General features: G+C 40.7%; 1 protein-coding gene across 1 annotated transcript in view; it reads right to left on the bottom strand.

The window, feature by feature from the left end:
- Positions 1 to 10,730: 10,730 nt before the first annotated feature.
- The window catches only part of LOC102843908 (membrane-spanning 4-domains subfamily A member 4A-like), a 51,381-nt gene continuing 43,067 nt past the window's right edge, over positions 10,731 to 19,044 (bottom strand). Inside the window, exons 5-7 of the mRNA XM_006899905.1 lie at positions 16,731 to 16,889; positions 15,369 to 15,470; positions 10,731 to 10,850 (exon numbers count right to left, since the gene is read on the bottom strand). Of these exons, the coding sequence (XP_006899967.1) occupies positions 10,731 to 10,850; positions 15,369 to 15,470; positions 16,731 to 16,889 (381 nt within the window). The remainder of the gene's footprint in view (positions 10,851 to 15,368; positions 15,471 to 16,730; positions 16,890 to 19,044) is intronic.

Raw genomic sequence — 19,044 nt, 5'->3', positions numbered from 1 at the left:
TAATTGACTTTTAAATACAAAGGCCCTCTCAGAGGTCTTGCTGACTCTAAACAAGAGGCTTAAATTAAAAAAATCAAGCAAGCAAACAAACAAAAAAATCCAAGCAATATAGTATGTTATTGTTGTTATGTGCCATTGAGTCACCTGCAATGTGACCCTATGTACAGCAGCTCTGAACCCTTCCCTGTTCTGAGCCAGTCTCACTAACTCCCACACACCAACCTCCATTGCCCCAGTTACTATATAAATCCATCTCATCCAGGGTCTTCCTCTCCTGAGCTGTCCATCCACTCTTCCAAGCATGATATCCTTCTCCAAGAACCAGTCTCTCCTGGCCACATGCCCAAAGTACGTGAGATGGAGCTTCAAAATCCTAGCCTCCAAAGAGAGACTTGTCTAAACACACCTTCTCTAAAACAGACTGATTTGTTTTCTTGGCAGTCCACGGTATGTTCAAGACTCTTTTTCAGCATCACAACTTGAAGACATCACTTCTTTTAATGATGTCATCTGTAGTCATTGTCCAGCTCTCTGAAGCATAACAAGTAATTGAGAAGACCATAGCCTAGATTAGGTAGATCTTTGTCTCTAGGCTGATGTCATTGCTCTTCAGCACCCTGGAGAGGGCCCTGACAGCAGGTTTTCCCAATGCAATTCATCTCTTGATTTCCTGACTGCTAGCATCATTATTAGGCATGGTTTCTAGTGGTCTTGTGATTTGGGAACATCTCAGGATTTACTCTCAAGCAATGCCCCTAATTTTAAAAACTAACATTTTATAGGAATCTTCTTAAAAAAGATATATTCCTGACAAAATCAAATCTCATTAAATTTTTCTGAAGAACAGTCATCAGTTTCTAAACCCTATATCTATCTGATTCATCCTTGATACAATGAAACTCCTCAAAGGGAAGTAGAAAGTTAGAAATTTTTTTTTATGTGTTGTTGTTGTTGTTATATGCCGTCAAGTCGTTTGCGACTCTCACTGCCTCTGACAAACCCATCCTGATTAACCCAGTCACTGAATCAATCCATCTCATAGAGGGCCTTCCCCTCCTGTGCCAACCCTCCCACCCTCCCAAGCATAAAGTCCCCCTCCAAGGAGAATATAGAGTTGAACTAAAAACAAATTCTCACTAAAGCTTTAGCATACATACTTAAAAATGAGGACATAAAAGAGCATATCTGATTCAGAAACAATTGTGTTATACTCTATGAGATTGCAGATCAATTACATTAAAAAGAACCAGCAAGGGGTGGGTAGAGAGAAAAGTGCAACGATGAATGACACAAAACCCCTTAAGTCTCTGTAAACTTTCATTAAATTTCATTTTTTTTAAAAAAACAAATAGCCAAAAAAAATAAATAAATAAACAGCAAATGCTTTTTTGATGCAGAGTTAAAATGTAATGTTGAAAAAAGTGTTTTCAAATGCCGTCAGACAAAACCCAACATTGGGTATTCGGGTCTGAGAGGACATTCTGGACTGTGACTACTGGTTCATTTTCTCAGAAAAACTTCCCATATTAAAATTTCAAATGAATTTTTCTTCTTACTTGAGCATCTTGCATCATCTTCTGCGTAAGAAAGAAAATGACTCATGTTTGAAATGTTAACACCAAATTAAGAAATAAAGAATAAAAAAGAGAAAAAGAAATTTCTCTCAGAAACTCTTCAACAAAGTATAAAAGTTGAAAATAAGCCATAGACTCTGGGTAGTTTCAAAGTTAATGCTCAGGGAACCAGAGGGAATTCTAGGAAGGAGAATTCAGTGAGTTTTCTCTCCTTTTATAGGTTTCTTTTATGAAAGTGAGTGCTTTTCTCAACAATCTTGACTTTAATCCTTGCCATTGAATTGGGATCGTCTCATAGCAGACCCTCTCCACTGGGTTTCTGAGGCTGTAACAAGATTATATAAATTATGTATACTGCATTGAAACAGATGAGGGAGAGAACTGTTTAAAAGTGATATATGATTGGGTATTACGATCAGGACAAGAATCCAGAGTGAAGGCTGCATAGTAAAGTGTACCTGGGTGGGGGTGGTGGTGGGGGTTTGGATACCAATGAAAGAATTTTTCTTTTCTTTTTCAAAAAGAAGAATGAACTGGGGGGAAGGGGTGGGCAGGGAGAAAAATGCAACAATGAATGAATTGAAAATCCAAAGTCTCTGTAAAGGTTCATTAAAATTAATTGAGAGAGAGACAGAGAGAGAGAGAGAGAGAGACTGATCACCTTTCTCCCTCAGATTCAAACCTTTGGGTTGGCAATGCAACTCCATATATACGAGGCCATAGAACTAAACACAAACAAACAACTCAACAAAACTTCAACATAAACTCCTCCCCCCCGAAAAAAAGAAAAAACCAGAACAATATCCACTAAAATGCACCAAGTACCCAAAATGTATATTACATACTTAAATCTAGGTAACATTATGCCAGGTACAAGCTAAGCAGTTAATCTTATAATTCTGTGAGGCAGGCATGAATGACATAGGGTTTGGGGTGCTCACCCTCACCCTTGCTGTGGAAATCTGTGTACACACACCACAAAAACTTATCTATTAACAGAATACGACTAACTAGACCCCTTACTAATAACACGAATTCGTTAACGCATAGTTCGCATGTTTGCTATACTGTATACTGTGCCCACATAAAAACTATTTTCCACACGAGGTAGTTTTCATGAGAAGTGTTAGGGTTTTCATCCTTGCTGGTCGAGCTGCAGGAAGCCCTGGTGGCGTAATACACCTCATTAACAGGCTGTTAACGAAAGCGCTGGCAGATCAGACCCACGAGCCACTTTAGCCACGAGAACCTGATGGAGGGTGGCCATGAGTCGGAACAGACTCAAAAGCAAGTGGGTTTTGTGTGACCGCAGCCATAGCTTAACAAATACCCTTTTCTTTGTCTCCAAGCATTCTCACACTGGATTTATTCGTTTTGAAATGGTGAGCAACAGTGACAGACGCACATCTCCACTACATATGAAGTCATTCAACTTCACAATGCCATGACTTTTGCCTGGCACCTGGGAGCACCTCCAAGATCACTAGTGTGGCACTCTACATGAGTTCCACGTGTTACCCAAGGCTACAGCACAGCACTAAACATGACGGAAAAGCACGTGAGAACCGTGAGGGAACACATCTTACTAGAAAGCTGAGCTACACAATTTATTAGAAAGAAAATGATCATAAAAAAGATCTTCACCCTCCAAATAGGCACACTGTTTCTAAGAAGTCGACAACTCAGAGGCAGAATCAGAGAAGGGAACAGAAGGGAAACAGGGCATTCAACAGAAACAACACAAACTCACGCTCTGTGCCTTTCGAGAGAGGGTCCTTGTGCCTCTGCAAGCTTTGGAAACAGCCCTTGAAGCTGCTGAAGCAGCAGCTAGGTTCTCCGCAGGCTTCCTCCTTCCTCGGGAGGGCGGCCAGAAGGATGCCCCGAGCACAGCTCCTTCTGGGTCAGGGGTTGGACACTGAACTGCACACATTAACATTTCTGACTAAGTAGGAAGTTAGCAGCGGTGCTTCGAAGGCTGACTCGGCTGGGACAGAAAGGACTGGCATTTCAGTAATCCTGTCCACTCGTCCAAGACAGGCCTTCTCACACTTGGCACTGCTGGCTCCCCCCCCCCCCCCCCCCCCGCCGCCCCAGGTTATTCTCTGCTGGGGAACTGTCCCAAGCCTTGTAGGATGTTTGTAGAGTAAAAGCATTTCTCGCAAAAATCTAGCAGAAACAGCTATTTGTCTAGTATTGAGCTGATCTAAAAAGCTGATGCAAAAGCCAATTTGCACACTTGGGGCGGGGGGGGGGGGACTTCCAAGCTAGCTCCTCTGCGTTTCACCCATCCATTCTCCAGAAAGGTTTCTTGTTACTCACATTTGGTCTAGTATCTGATGACGGCTGCCTCACAGTCAAACGAGGAACTTTTAAAAAAATGTATTATGTACTGCTTTACTTAAAAGCTCTTATACATTGATTTTCACAACGGATCTTTCCGATTTCCTTCACTCCCCTCCATCCCACCCATCAATTTGTGCAACCCTATGATAAATGGTCTCCCCTCCGCCCATCCTCACCCCTCTGCTTCCCCTACCGCCCCTTTGGTCCCTCATACTCATTCTTCAATAATGGTTTTACACAGTATTTGTCCTTATGGGACTGAGTTAGTTCACTTAGCATAATGCTCTCCAGTCCGTCCCAAGTTAGTGAGTTACAAAATCATTGCTCCTGCTTGCTGCATAATAATATTCCATCATGTGAATGTACTGATTTCTCAATCCATTCAATTGTGGTTGGACATTTGGGCTGTTTCCATGTTCTTGCAATGGTGAATAATGCTGCTATGAACATTGGTGTACAAATCTCAGTTTGTGTCTCAATTCTCATTTTCTCAGGGTGTATTCTAAATAGTGGAATAGTTATGTCATATGGAATATCTATTTTCAGCTTTTTTAAAAAACATTGATATTTTAACAAAAGTTTACACAAAACTTGGATTTCCATTCATGGTTGCACTTTTTCCTCCCTACTTCCACCCAATTCTGTTTTCTCTTTAAAAAGATTCTTTCACTGTTGCATAATTTTCTCCATCCCCCACCCCCAAGTCCACTTTGTGATGTAGCTCTTATTCTGGACAATTGTCATGCAAATAATACCTAATCATATATTTCTTTTAGAAAAGTCTTTCCTTCATCTGTTTCAATGCAGTGTTAATTATTCACCCCCTCTTTTCTTAGTTTCCCCTGAACACCTATGTCAGTCCTGTTTTATAACAGTGACATTATGTTCAGTTTTTTGAGGAAGCACCAAACTGCCTTCCAGAGTGGTTGTACTATTTTACAATCCCACCAACAATATAAAAGAGTTCTTATCTCACCACATCCTCACCAACATTTATTACTTGGTGTCCTGTTAAACTTTGCCACTGTTACTAGAGTGAGATGGTATCTAATTGTGGTTTTGACTTGCATCTCTCTTATTGCCAGTGATTTTGAGCATTTCTTCATGTATTTGTTGAACGCCCTTCTAACGCCCTTCTCTGTGAAAATTCTTCTGTTTTACTGCCTTCACACACCATTGTTTCTGTTTTTCATTTATAGAATTAACAGAAGAATACCTCCTGAAATAGGACATTTGTTTTGACTCTATTCTCTCTGTGCAAATATCCTGTGTCCTGTTAAGACTGGCTTGTTATCCTTATTAAATGTCACTTAGATCAAGAAGAACTAGTAAGGGAGAAACATGGGCACCTCTCCATAGCCTGGTAATGGGGGTGGTGAACCCTTAACTCCAAAACTCTTTATTCTTCTCTCCTTAAATTCCGAAAGAGTTGTAGCTGTTTTGGGCTCAAGAGAACCTTATAGCTTGCAGTCTATGAGTTCCATTTCTTACCTATCTTTTTCCTTTTTAATTACATTGTGCCTAATAAAACACTTTGCTATGGTTTTTTTGGTTTTGTAGGATTTTTTTTTCAACTTCTGTGGTTACCGAGTTCCCCCTAGAACACAGTGAGCCGGAGTCAAGGTTGGGATGTAATTTTGGGAGTCACTGAACTCTAAATACGACTATCTATGCTTGTCAATGTTAACAGATTGCTTGTTCCTGCTCACAAGGTTTCCTGCTGATTAAGGACTTTTATACTCTGCATTGCTTTGCTGTCTGAAAAGCACACAAAAACTTCTGTTGCTTCTACTGTATCCCAAACATCTGTAAGATTGTAATTCCTTCCTGGAAATCCCAAGGAATTATTCCTTCTTTGGCCTTTTGTGCAAGGAGTTAATCTTGGAAAAGTGGGATTAGATTCTCTTTGGAGTTCAAACAGATGTGCTTTATGCCAGTCCTCTGTCTCTGGACCTCATATGCGTCTCAGCCTCTTACCCTTCCTTGTTCCCTGTCCCCTTCAAGGTCAGAGAAAACTTCTAGTCCCTAAGGACATCTGTCCTTCTCTTAATGATGATTACTCCCTCCGGGCCATACCACTCTCTTACTGTGCACACTCAGGACTCTCTTCTCTGTATGTTGCCATTTTTTGTGTGTGCGGTTTTAAAAAAAAATCAAATAAATTTCATGATCTTTTTTAAAAATAGCTAAATCATGAAGAAATGTGCTCCAGTCTTTTTCTTGGGAGTATTCTGTAAACTTTTATTGTAAGACTCTTGTCTGAGATGGAATTACCAAATGTTTGTTCCTAGTCTGTAGGTTTTCTTTTCAACCTGTTGGAAAAAGCTTTTGATGTGCACAGAGATTTAATCTTCGGAAGGTCCCATGCATCAATTTTACCCTCTTTAGAGCTGTGCATTTCTGATTGTATTTGACAGTCTCTTTATACCTTGGACTAGCGCTTCTAAGCTTGACCCCAGTTTGTCTCTTAAGAACGTTATGGTTTGGGGCTTTACTCCCAGGTCTCTGATCCACCTTGAGTTGATTTTTGTGTATAGTGTGAGATGTGGATCCTGTTTCAGCTTTCTACAGGTGGAAGTCCAGTTTTGCCAGGCACCATTTGTTGAAGAAGTTATCATTTCCCCATTTGATAGCTTTGATTTCCTTGTTGAATATAGGTTGACTATAGATAGCTGGGTCTATTTCTGGGTTCTCAATTCTGTTCCATTGGTTGGTGTGCCTGTCATTGTACCAGTACCATGCTGTTTTGGTTACCACTGCTGCACAGTAGGTTTTGAGGTCAGAGAGTGTTATACCTCCAATCTCATTTTTGTTTTTCAGAAGTGTTTTGCTTATTCAGGGTCTCTTGTCTCTCCAAATAAATTTGATAATTTCCCTTTCACTCTCCTTGAAAAAGGAATTTGGTATCTGCATTGGTATTACATTGAACATATAGATTGTTTTTGGTAAGATTGTCATTTTCACCATATTAAGTCTTCCTATCCATGAACAGGGCACATTTCCCAATTTCTTTAGGTCTTTTATTGCGTCTTTCAGAAATGTTCTATAGTTTTCTTTGTGTTGGTCTCTATAAGACTGATAACCCAATTAAAAAATGGGCAAAAGACATGGAAAGAATTTTCACAGAGGAAGATATTTGAATGTCAGACACATGAAGATATGCTCCAGATCACTGACAATAAGGGAAATGCAAATAAAAAAAACAAAATGAGGTACCATCTCACTCCAGTAAGAGTGGCAAAATTTAACAGGGCAGCAAGTAATAGATTCTGGAGAGAATGTGGTGAGAAAGGAACTCTTATACATTGTTGGTGAGATTGTAAAATGGTACAACCATTCTGGAAGACGGTTTGGAGCTTCCTCAAAAAGCTGAACAAAGAAATACCATATGACCCAGCTATTCCGCTACTTGGAATATACCCTGAGAAAATGAGAACTGAGGCACAAACTGAGATTTGTACACCAATGTTCATAGCAGCATTATTCACCATTGCGAAAACACAGAACAGCCCAAATGTCCTACCACAAATGAATGGATTGAGAAATTATGGTACATTCACACAATGGAATACAATGCAATACGCGGGAGCAATAACTTGATAAATTATTACCTAACTTGGGAGGGACTGGAGAGCAGTATGCTGAGTGAACTAACTGAGTCATATAAGGGTAAATATTGTGTAAGACCATTACTGTAGGATGAGTATTGTTAGTCTGGGCAAAGATGGCCAAAGAGAAGAATGAAGAATTCAGAACTCAAATGCTGACGGCCTGGCCTTACTTGTTGCTGATAAGAAGAGAAAACGGCCTTGCATGTCTGGCTGAGCTAGCAGGTGGCTCGTAAATCAGAGTGGAATGTCCCTCCCTAAAGACTCTGTTTATAAAAATCCTTCCCAGTAAGTTCACAGTGTGACTTCCCATTCTGCCTCTCCAGGATGAGGAACTCACCCAGGAACTCCCTTTCCCCCCCTTTAATGAAGCTGCATTAAGCTTTCTCTCATTCTCTCTGATTTCTTCTTTAAGTCCACTAACCTAACCTAACCCAACAAGTATAAGGATCCAGGAGGGGTGGGAGAGGCTGGAAGCAGACGGACGTGGAAGTGCAGGTAGAAGGAGGTTGGGTTGTACAATTTGATGAGTTGGGAGGGTGAGGGAAATTGAAAGAATTTGTTCAAATTTGTATTCGAGTTTTGTAAATAAACTAGTTGTTGTTGTTGTTAAGTGCCGTCGAGTCTCGCAGGCGACTCATAGCGACCCTGTGAAGGAGAGTCCTCAATGCTTGTGTGTCTTCCATCCTCTCTCCAGGTTCATAGGGTTTCCGGAGGCAAGCTATTACGGAAGTGGATGCCACTCCTCCTTCCAAGCTTATTTTTAAAACAAAGAAACAAAAAGGAAAAAAAAAAGAAAGAAAGAAATGTGCTCCATAGGATCACAGGATGAAAAATTAATATGAACTTTCAGAACCAGATCAACAAGACTGAAACTATTAACTTGGTTTTGGGTTTTTACATTTCATTGTGGTTTGGGTGAAAATTTACAAAGCGAAGTTATTTTCCATCAATTTACCTACATTTTGGCTTGAGGTTTGTGTGTGTGGGTTTTTTTTTTAAAAAAATACATGTTTCTTTCACATAAAAGTAATATTTGAACATTATCCAAAGCTTGTATTCAGTTTAGCAAGTACAACACAAGACTTCTGGGAAATAAGTTCACAATTAGGTGCAAAATACTTGAGAAATATTTTACATTCAGTGGATTTTTCAAAACAAGTTTTTGCTAATGTAGCTAATGTTGCTAGTGGGGGTAATGGAGCTCTGGTGGCCTAGTAGCAGCAAGCTGTATTGCAATCCCGAAGGTATGCTGTTCGAGGCCACCAGCTGCTCCGTGGGAGAAGGTTGGGCAATCTCCTCCCATGCCATCAACTGCCTCTGAAAACTCAGCAGAGAATCAGCTGTGGGTCAGTTCTGACTCCACGGTACACAACAACAACTATGTTAAACAAGTTCAGCAAATCCTTACTGAGGAGCTGTCTCTCCTTGGATGGATAGACACACATTTTGTTTTGTGATATTAGCTGTCATACCCTCACACCACTTGTTCTGCTCCTTCCCTGGACTCCCTCTTTCAATTTATCCCTCAATCCTGTTCCTTCTTTCCTTCTGAACTTTGTGTTTTTCTCCTTACAGGTGTTCACATTATGTTGTTGTGGTTAATAGCAACCCTATGAATGAAAGACCTGAGCACTGTTCATAGAGTTTCGGAGGCAAGCTATTTTGGAAGTGGATGTCACTCCTGCTTCCAAGCTTCTTTTAATGGGGAAGCTCCAGCAAACACTTTCCACCATGGGTGACTGTCATTGCACTTGGCACATCAGTGTCACAGTGTTTAGCATCACAGCAACCATGAGTTACCTCTGTACAGCAATGTGCAGACCAGTGCTATACCACCTAGAAGAATGTTTGACCAAAACCAATTTAAACCAGGCCTTATCACAAATGCCTCATTTTCCTTAGTGAATCAGCATTCTATCTTACAGCTCAACCATTCCAGCCAACAGTTTCTGTAGAACTAGCTCCTGGAGATGACTTCCAAACTGGTCTCCAACACCATACTGCCTATGGTTTTTAAATAGAAGGCCTTATCACAAACACCTCACTAGGCCTACCTATTATTTGCTTGAAAGGTGACTCCCCCAGGGATGGGATTTGTTCAAAGTTTGATGACTATTTAAGGGCAATAGTCTCAGAGGTCTCACCCGTTTCTATAATATCAGTTGTTGTTGTTGTTGTTGATTGCCTTTCTGTTGAGCACAACCTCATAGTGACTCTATGAACAAAAGGCCTGAAGCACCTCTATAGCTATTGACATTTGAGTGTACTTTTTATGATTTTAATTTTGTTCTCCACTTTTCTCCCACTATGTGGGGGAGAACAAACCATAGTCCTTTGGATAGCACAACTTGGCACATTTACTGGAGCATTTTAGTCTTTGGCATTTTGGAAAACCAAAGCCAGATATTATTAGGCAACATCTCATTTCCCCACTACATTTGTATATTCCTTTGCACTCTCTGCCTATCTTTTTACCACTGATGTATGTTGTTGCTATGTGCCGTTGAGTCATCTGCAACTCATAGTGACCCTATGTACAACAGCCCTAAACTCTGCCCTAGCCTGTACCAAACTCACCCTCTCTGACACACCTACCCCCATTACGCCAGTCACTGAATCAATCCATCTCATCGAGGATCTTTCTCTCCTGCGCTGTCCCTCCACCCTCCCAAGCATGATGTCCCTCTCCAAGGATTGGTCCCTCCTTGCAACATGTCCAAAGTATGTCAGACAAAGCTTCAGAATCCTTGCCTCCATGGACCCGCCTGGCTTCACCTTCCCCAGGATGAACCTGGAAATCAGCAAGGCAGTAGGTGGAGGCATGTATTTGAGATTTCTGAAGGCAAACACCTTGTGTCATCAAAGGTTGGGAGAAAAGATCAACCAATTGGGGAGCAGAAACACAGTGCTTAGGCCCCTGTTCCAGTAACTGGTTTTATCTTTTTGCTGTCAAATATCATTTGCCAACGTGATACTCTTAATCTTCCTAATGATGAATGGAAACTTCCAAGTGCTGTTGGCTCATTAAAAGCAGGCTTTATTGACTTAGCGTCTACGCTGACAGAGAGCGGATGAAAGAAGTCATCAAGTGCTTGGGGAAAAATGAAAACATTAGTCTAGATTTATTAGAAAAGATATGATTTTTTAAAAAAAATTCTAGTTTGATTCCAGTACTTTGTCAAGTAGAGTTCTTTTATTACAATCAAGACGAATATTCTGGAAGATATTTCTGGTGTTTCGTTTGAGGCTCTGAATCTTCTGCCGGTGATGTAGGAAGTGCTGCTTCTGCCGCATGAGGATTTGTGGGCATGACTAACACAATCTGCGGAATCAAGCAGAACACCGTAAATGAGTGACCAAAGCACTACCATTTGGGCTTCCCTTTTCACACCACACAATGTGTCAGGAGCTACTCTTTCTTTTTTGAACCCCTTTTCCAGTTAGAACCCCACTGAGTTTCTCCTTTAGGTCAAGGAAACAGAGGGCAAACTTTCAGTTATAGTTCTTGGCACGAGACGCTAATGGTTGTGTTGTGTTTGTGTGTGTGTGTGTGTGTGTTTATTATTGTCCTATGGTATCCAACAAGTAAAGCAAGGTGTTAAATATGTTATTGTTGTTGTTATGCACCATTGAGTAGGAACTGCCTTCTAGGTGACCCACCAGTGAGTCTTCAGAGACAGTTAAGTGCATGGGAGGAGATTGCCCATCTTTCTCCCACAGAGAAGCTGGTGAATTTAGACCCCATGCCTTTGGATTGGCACTAAACAACCAGAGCTCCTAACGTAAATAAAGAGTTCTTTAAAAACAAGGAGTATGGTATGCAGAGAGAGGTTCCTGGGAAATCAAAGGAGCAAAGATGTTCATTGTCGTTGACACTACTGTTTTATATTTTTTACTATGATTTGTATCAACGTTAATAGAGCAAGTTGTGGGTTTTCCCCCTTCTGTTCAACCATGCATACATATCTTGTTTTAAGATATTAATTACAACACTCACAATCCTCTTCCTACTTCCTCTGTGTGATTCTTGTTTCCATTAATCCTTCCATTCCCTTTTCACCCCTTGCCTTCTGACCTTTATACCTAGGCAAATGCTACCCTCTTGGTCTTATATGGTTCACTGCTCTGAGGAATATTTCCTTTCTGTTCCTGTTTACCTTACAGGCTTTCTTAGCTGAGAGTGGTAAGTTTTGTTCCAAGTTCAAAAGAGCCCTAAAGACCATAGTCTTGGAAGTTCCATCAGTCTCTGTTGGATCAGTAAATCTGCCTATTTTTATATTTTTTTTAGTTTGAGTCCACATATTTCTTCCACTCTGTCCAGGACTTTCTATTGTGGTCCCTTTTAGAGTGGTTTGCAGTGGTAGCTCTTCTCACTCAGGGCTGCGAAGTTTAAGAGGTTCTTATAGTGCATTGTTCTTTTGCTATAGACTAGGGCTTCTAAGTGTGTTCTTACTTTTACCTTCATAGTCTTTGTAGTTCTTAATTTTATCTCTAGGTATCTTGTCCATTTTGAGTTGATTTTTGTGTGTGGAGTGTGATGTGGGTGCTGTTTCAGTTTTCTGAAAGAAGCTGTCCAGTTTTGCTAGCGCCATTTGTTAAAGAGGCTGTCCTGTCCCCATGACATGGGTTTCATTTCCTTGTTGAATATCAGTTGACTGTTGGCAGATGGATTGATTTCTTGGTTCTCTATTTTATTACATTGATTTATGTTCCTGTCATTCCAGTGCTATTTTGACTACTACGGTTGTGTAGCAGGTTTTGAAATTAAAGAGTATGATGCCTCCTTCTTTGATTTTTCTTTTTCAGAAAAGCTTGCTTGTTCAAAGTATCTTTCCTTTTCTAATGAAATTGGTAATTGACTTTTCTCTCTCCTTAAAGAGTGAGTTTGTTACCTGTATCAGAATGGCATTGACCCTATTGATTGCTTTTGGTAGGATTGTCATTTCACAATGTTGAGTCTTCATATCCATAAATAGGAATTTACTGTTCTTGTTGTTGTTGTTGTTATGTGCCATTGAGTGGCTTGTGACTCATAGCAACCATATGTATAAGAGCCCTAAACCCTACTCTATTCTGTGCCAACTTCACTGTCTCTGACACACCTACTCCCATTACCCCAATCACGGAATCAATCCATCTCATAGAGAGTCTTCCCCTCCTTCACTTTCCCTCCACCCTCCCAAGCATGTTGTCCCTCTTCAAAGACTGGTCTCTCCTTGCAACAGGCCCAAAGTATGTCAGATGAAGCTTCAGAATCCTTGCCTCCAAGGAGCAGCCTGATTTCACCCTTTCTAGGACAAACCTGTTTGTTCTTCTAGTAGTCTATGGTATATTCAGCACTCTTCTCCAGCACCACAGCTCAAAGGCATCAATTACCTTTCTATCATTCCTAGTCATTGTCCAGCTCTCTCACGCATAGCACACAATTGCGAAGACTATGGCCTGGATCAGGCATACCTTAATCTCCAGCCTGATATCGTTGCTCTTTAGTACTTTAGAGAGGTCCCTGACCGCTGACTTTCCCAGTGCAATTCATCTCTTGATTTCCTGGCTGCTGGTACCAAGAGTGTTGATTGTGGAGCCAAGCTAACTAAAACTGTTAACTAACTCAATCTCTTCACTATCCACAATGAGGCTGCAAATTGGCCTAGCAGTGAGAATCTTTGTTTTTCTTGATGTTGAGCTTCAATCCATATTGAAAGCTACAGACCTTGACCTTCTGCAAGTGCTTCAGGTCCTCCTCAGTTTCAGTAAGCAGGATTTTGTCATCTGCATAATGCATGTTGTTGATTAATCTTCCACCAATACTGATGCCACATTCGTCCTTGTACAGTCCAGTGTCCTGCATGATCTGTTCTGCATTTCTGCATTTCTGCATACAGATTGAAAAGACATGGAGACAGAATACATCCAGGCAGACATTGTTCCAGACTTTGAACCATGCAGTGTCTCCTCCTTCTGTTCTGATGACTGACTCTTGGTTCAAGTATAGGTTTCGCATAAGCACAATCAAAACAATGCCCCAGTAATTCATGGCATAGCAATTGACATATTTCAACAAACAGATGCTGCCCTGAATGTACTCACTAAGTTGTGTCAAGAAATCTGGAGGACAGCCACCTGGCCAACTGACTGGAAGAGATCAATATTAGTGCCTATTCCAAAGAAAGGTGACCGTACAGAGTGTGGAATTTTTTTAACAATATCATTAATATCACACGCAAGAAAGATTCTGCTGAAAATCATCCAGAAATGACTGGAGCAACACATCAACAGAGAACTGCCAGATGTGCAGGCTGGGTTTAGAAATGTCCATGGAACTAGGGATATTACAGCTAATGTTAGATGGATCTTGGCAGAAAGCAGAGAGTACCAGAGTACCAGAGGAATGTCTATCTGTGTTTCACTGACTATTCAGAGGCTTTTGACTGTGTGGCTTTTGAACAGGGAATGTTTTCCCACTTAGGTCTCTTATTGTTTCTTATATCATACTCATAATTTCAAATGTACTTGATCCCATTGCTGTACGGTTCTGTCAATCCATCTTGTTGAAGGTCTTCCTCTCTTTAGCTGCTTTCAAGCATGATGTCCTTTTCCAAGGAATACCCTCTTGTAACAACATATCCAAAGTATGTGAGATGAAGTTTCACCATCCTTGCCTCTAAAGAGGACTCCGGCGGCACCCTCTCCAAGATATATCTGTTTGTTCTCTTGGCATTCCATGGGACATTCAGCACTCTCTTCCAACACCACAAATCAATGCCATTGATTCTTCTACCATCCTTATTCATTGTCCAGCTCTCTGATGAGTAGGAGGTTATTGAAAAGACTATACTTGATGGCACAGGATAGCACAGGGCTCAGATCTGTTGTTCATAGGGTCACTTTGAGTTATACTCAAGTCAATGGCACTTAACAACAACAGTAACAACTTTTTTTACTAGTATTTTATAGTTTTCCTTATACAGGTTTTTTCTTTCTCTAGCTATTTTTATTCCTAAGTATTTCATCTTGTGCTTGACTATCGTAAATGGTATATTTCCTTTTCAGTATTTTCCTTTGTTGTTGTTGTAGAGAAATTCAACCAACTCTTCATATGTTATTCTTGTATCCTACCACTCTGCTGAGTTGAATTGGTCAGTTAGGTCTAACAGGGTTTTTGTTGAGTCTTTAGGGTTTTCTATCTACACTATCATATTGTCCACAAACACAATATATGTGAATGAACGTATGAAACATAATATTCATGAATGACGAAGGCGATTTGCTTGATCAATATTAATTAATTATATCAAGTGCAAGTTATGCTAATGATTGTATAAAGCACAATGTACATGTCTGTTTATTGGTATTTTACTGATTTTTAGACTGTGAATATGCATTGATTGGGTGAAAGGGGCCTATTAGTTAACCTTAAAATAAAATCATTAGTAAGCTTCCAAAATAAATAAAACACAAAAGGGGAAAACCCCACAATGTATATAAATTATTGGTGAAAGCTAAAAAATGAAATTAATTGGTAGACATTAAAAAAAAACAAAAACCTAAATTCAAGCCAAAAAAAAAGTCATGAATGTGACTTCTATAGCTGAGGGTAAATGAATTCTGTCATCTGAACAGGAAAGAGGATTATCTTCCTCAGATGAGACCACAGTTCCAGCCAGCACCCGTCTGCCGCCTTTGGAAGAGTTTGAAGAAAGGATCCAGATAATCCCAGACTTAACCATGGAAACTAGGAGATAATGAATGTGTATTATGTTCAATCTCTAAATTTCTGGCAATTTAAGCCACAGCAACAGAAAACTAAAGCAGATGCCTCCAAAGGAAGCCTGATACTCACCCCACCAGGGTTACAACAGGTTACTTTGCATCCAAAGGCGGAGAGGGACACAGTGATAGCGAACTCCAGCACACTGAGAAGGAGCACGATGGCATCCATGCCCTAGGAACAAATGCAGAACAAAGGAGCATGAGGACAGAGGGGGCAAGTTCCAGACTCTGCTTACAAAGCCAAAGAGACGAAGGACTAGCCAGGGCTCAGAACAAAATAACTTCCACTGCACCTGCTGTGTTTGGCTCACATCCTTTGGGCACGGTGTTATTGTTATTGTGTGCCTTCCAGTCAGAACAGACCCAGGGCTGACCCTCCAGAGGGTTTTCAGAAGCATTAAATCACATGAGAGGAGATTACCCATCCTTCTCCCCTGGAGCAGCTGGTGGATTCAAACCACATACTCTACTTGTCTCATATACTTTGGGCATATTGTTAATGGGCCCATTCCTTAGAAAAGGATAGCATTCTCAGAAAGGTGTAGTGTCTGCGAAAGAGGGGAAGACCTTCACAATAAAGGATTGACGTAGTGACTGTAAAAGTGGGCTCCAGTATGTCAGAGATGATGAGGATGGTGAAATTCAGTCCATAATAATAAGCATTTGAACAATTAAGTTGTAGGGTAGTATCCACATAGGAACAATTGCGACAGAACATCTGTAAAATACAGAGACCGTCAGAAGAAGTAGGATGTTGGAGATTGAAAGGATGTTATGCAAGGACATCCAGAGATGTTTGGAGGGACCTTGAGTGGTTTATCATTTGTAGGATAATGTTCAAGAGAATTTTACTTTATTTAGGGAGCCAGGTAATTCCATGAGCAGCTCAGTCAAGAAGCCCTGGAGACATTCTTGGAGCACATCCTGGTCGTAGAAATGAAACCAAGAAAGTATGCAAAGGACGCAGCATAAGCTGCTGGGTCTCAGCTGTTCAATAATTACGAGTTTTCTTTTCTTATGCCGTGTTGTTGTTGTGTACTGTTGAGTCAGAACTGACCCAGAGCTGACATTCCACTTGGTTTTCAGAGGCAATAAATGGCCTGGGAGGAGATTGCCCATCCTTTTCCCATCTGGTGGATTTGAACCATGTGCCTACAGGATTGCAGTGCAGCTTCTTATCACAAAGCTCCCCCTATATCATTGTCTATAGATACTGAACAAGTGTAGAGAAGGAAAAAGGAGAAATGTGTGGAGATAAGGGCCTAATAAATAATCTTATTTATCTATCTTAATCTAAATATCTTATTTCACAAGGTCTTCAAAGTCCCCATATGAGCTAAGAGTTAAAGAGTGCTGCTTGTTACTTTTGCTAATAGCGGGCATCCCATGTCCTGCTTCCACCACAGAACCCCATAAAAGAGGAAACACTCACTGTTAAGATGGTCACGATCATGTCACAGTTTCCTGGTGGATGTCCACTGTCACAATGAGGATAATAGAATGAGTAAACACTCAAGCTGACCGCAGTCATTATGATGCCTGTGGCAGACATGACTGAACTGGTGATATTCAGCCCTAGGCTTCCTTGAACCTAGAAAGGAAGGAAAATCTATTAAATGGTCCAACAGCATCCTCAGAAACGCCTCCATCCTTCAGACCTACTGCGTCTTCCCCAACCAACTCCTCTTCACCAGCAACAGCTTCTTATTTCTTTCTTTAAGAAAAAAAAGGAAAAAGAAAAAAAAAAAGAAATACCATTGAGACAATTTTCAGGGAAACTACAGGTTTCACAGAGCAGAACCACGCTTTGAGCTTTCTTTTCCTTTTGTTATTGAGTGCATATCACACAGAATGTACACCAGGTCATTTTCTCCATGTTCCTTTTCTCCACGAACAATTCAGAGACACTGATGACGTTCTTCAAGGTATCCAGTTGTTCTCGCCCTAATCTTCCAAATGATTTCTCCCCCATTAGCATAAATTCACTGCCACCTGAGCTTTGGATCTGATTCTTCCAGCTGTTAGCGTCACTTGGACTTCATAGAAATAGTTCTTGAAAGAGCAGAATGCTAACTGCAGCAGTTTTAGCTGGTGGGGCTAAACGATCATTTTGTTTTAGAAAGATTTGAAAGGGTTTGCTGTTGGTTGCAGTCTTTACAGAAGCAGATTGTAGGGTCTGTCTTTCTTGGTACCACTAGATGGGTTCGGCTGTAATCCGCACGACTGAGACATTTACTCTCTTGCGAGAACGAAATTATGATCCTGTCCTTCTCAGATTTGAATTCCACAGGAGACTCCCTTCAAAGTCTCATACAGGGACTTCCAGCGCTCTTTATAGTTCAGCATAGTCAAATAGCCATTGCTGTAGAGTTGGAACGAATCTAGAGCTGACCCTCCAGTGGGTTTTCAAGAATGTTGATCGAATGGGAGGAGATTGCAGAACTTTCTCTCTTGTTGGAGGATTTGAACCACGAGAGAGGTGCCACTTCTGGGTTATGTAACACAGCTGCCAACCAACTATACCACGAAACCCTCGAACATAAAGAAAACAAAAATTCTCACAACTAGACCAATGAGAAAACACTGAAAATGTCAAAGATTTTATTTCACTAGGATCCATAACCATGATACCAGCAGTCAAGAAATCAAAAGACATTGTTTGTTGTTGGTGGTGGTGTTGTTATGTACCATCGAGTCACTTGTACCTCATAGCGACCCTATGCACAACAGCCCTATACCCTGCTCTATCCTGTGCCAACTTTATTTTCTCTGGCACACCTACCCCCATTACCCCAGCCACTGAGTCAATCCATCTCATCCAGGGTCTTCCTCTCTTGCGCTGTCCCTCCACCCTCCCAAGCATGATGTTCCTCTCCAAGGTCTCCTTGCAAAATGTCCACAGTATATCAGACCGGAGTTCAGAATCCTTGCCTCCAATGAGCAGCCTGGTTTCAAACTGCTTGTTCTCCTAGCAGTCCATGGGAAAAATCTACTGCCAAGGACCTCTTTAAAGTGTTGAATTGAAGGAATGTTTGCTTAAAATCTAACAAATACCTGGCCCAAACCATTCTATTTTTTCACTCCTTCATATGCATGTGAAGGGACAATAAAGAAGGAAGACCAAAGAAGAATTAAGGCTTTTGAATTGTGATGTTGTTGAATATATCATGGACTGCCAAAAGAACAAACAAATTCAATGTAGCAGAATGCAGCTGGGGTGTTCCTTAGAAACAAGAGTATTGAGAACTAATCTCACCTACTTTGGACATGTTAGCAGGAGGGGTCCATCTCTGGAAAGGACTTCATACTTAGAAAGGTGGAGTGTTTGTGAAAGAGAGGAAGACTCTCAACAAGATAGATTAGTTGAACGGAAATCCAAAGTCTCTGTAAATTTTCATTGAAATGAATAATAAAAGAAGAAAATAAAAGTAAAGACACCAAATGGAGAGAGAGAGAGATTGATTGATTGATTTACAGCCTTGGTAACCAAGGGAGGATTGTTCTGCATTGGTAGCAACTCAAAGTTATGGGAGGCTCTTACCAGCATCCTAGATAACCCCTGTTAGCCTTGTTGGTCCTCCTCCAAAATAATCAACCTCCTGACTTCTAGGAATTTAAATGGAAACATACTCCCTAAACTTTAGGTTTTTTACTTCCCTCCCCGCTTCCTATATTATGTCTGTGAAATTAACTTAAGTAGTAGATATTAACAACAATAATATCAACATAGAGAGATCAGCTGCCCC

This window comes from Elephantulus edwardii, unplaced genomic scaffold (genome assembly GCF_000299155.1).
Source record: "Elephantulus edwardii isolate Elephantulus edwardi_28Jun2011 unplaced genomic scaffold, EleEdw1.0 scaffold00268, whole genome shotgun sequence".
NCBI classification, from domain to species: Eukaryota; Metazoa; Chordata; class Mammalia; order Macroscelidea; family Macroscelididae; genus Elephantulus; species Elephantulus edwardii.
The sequence above is the reverse complement of the archived record's forward strand: the minus strand, read 5'-3'. Positions and strand labels throughout refer to the sequence as shown.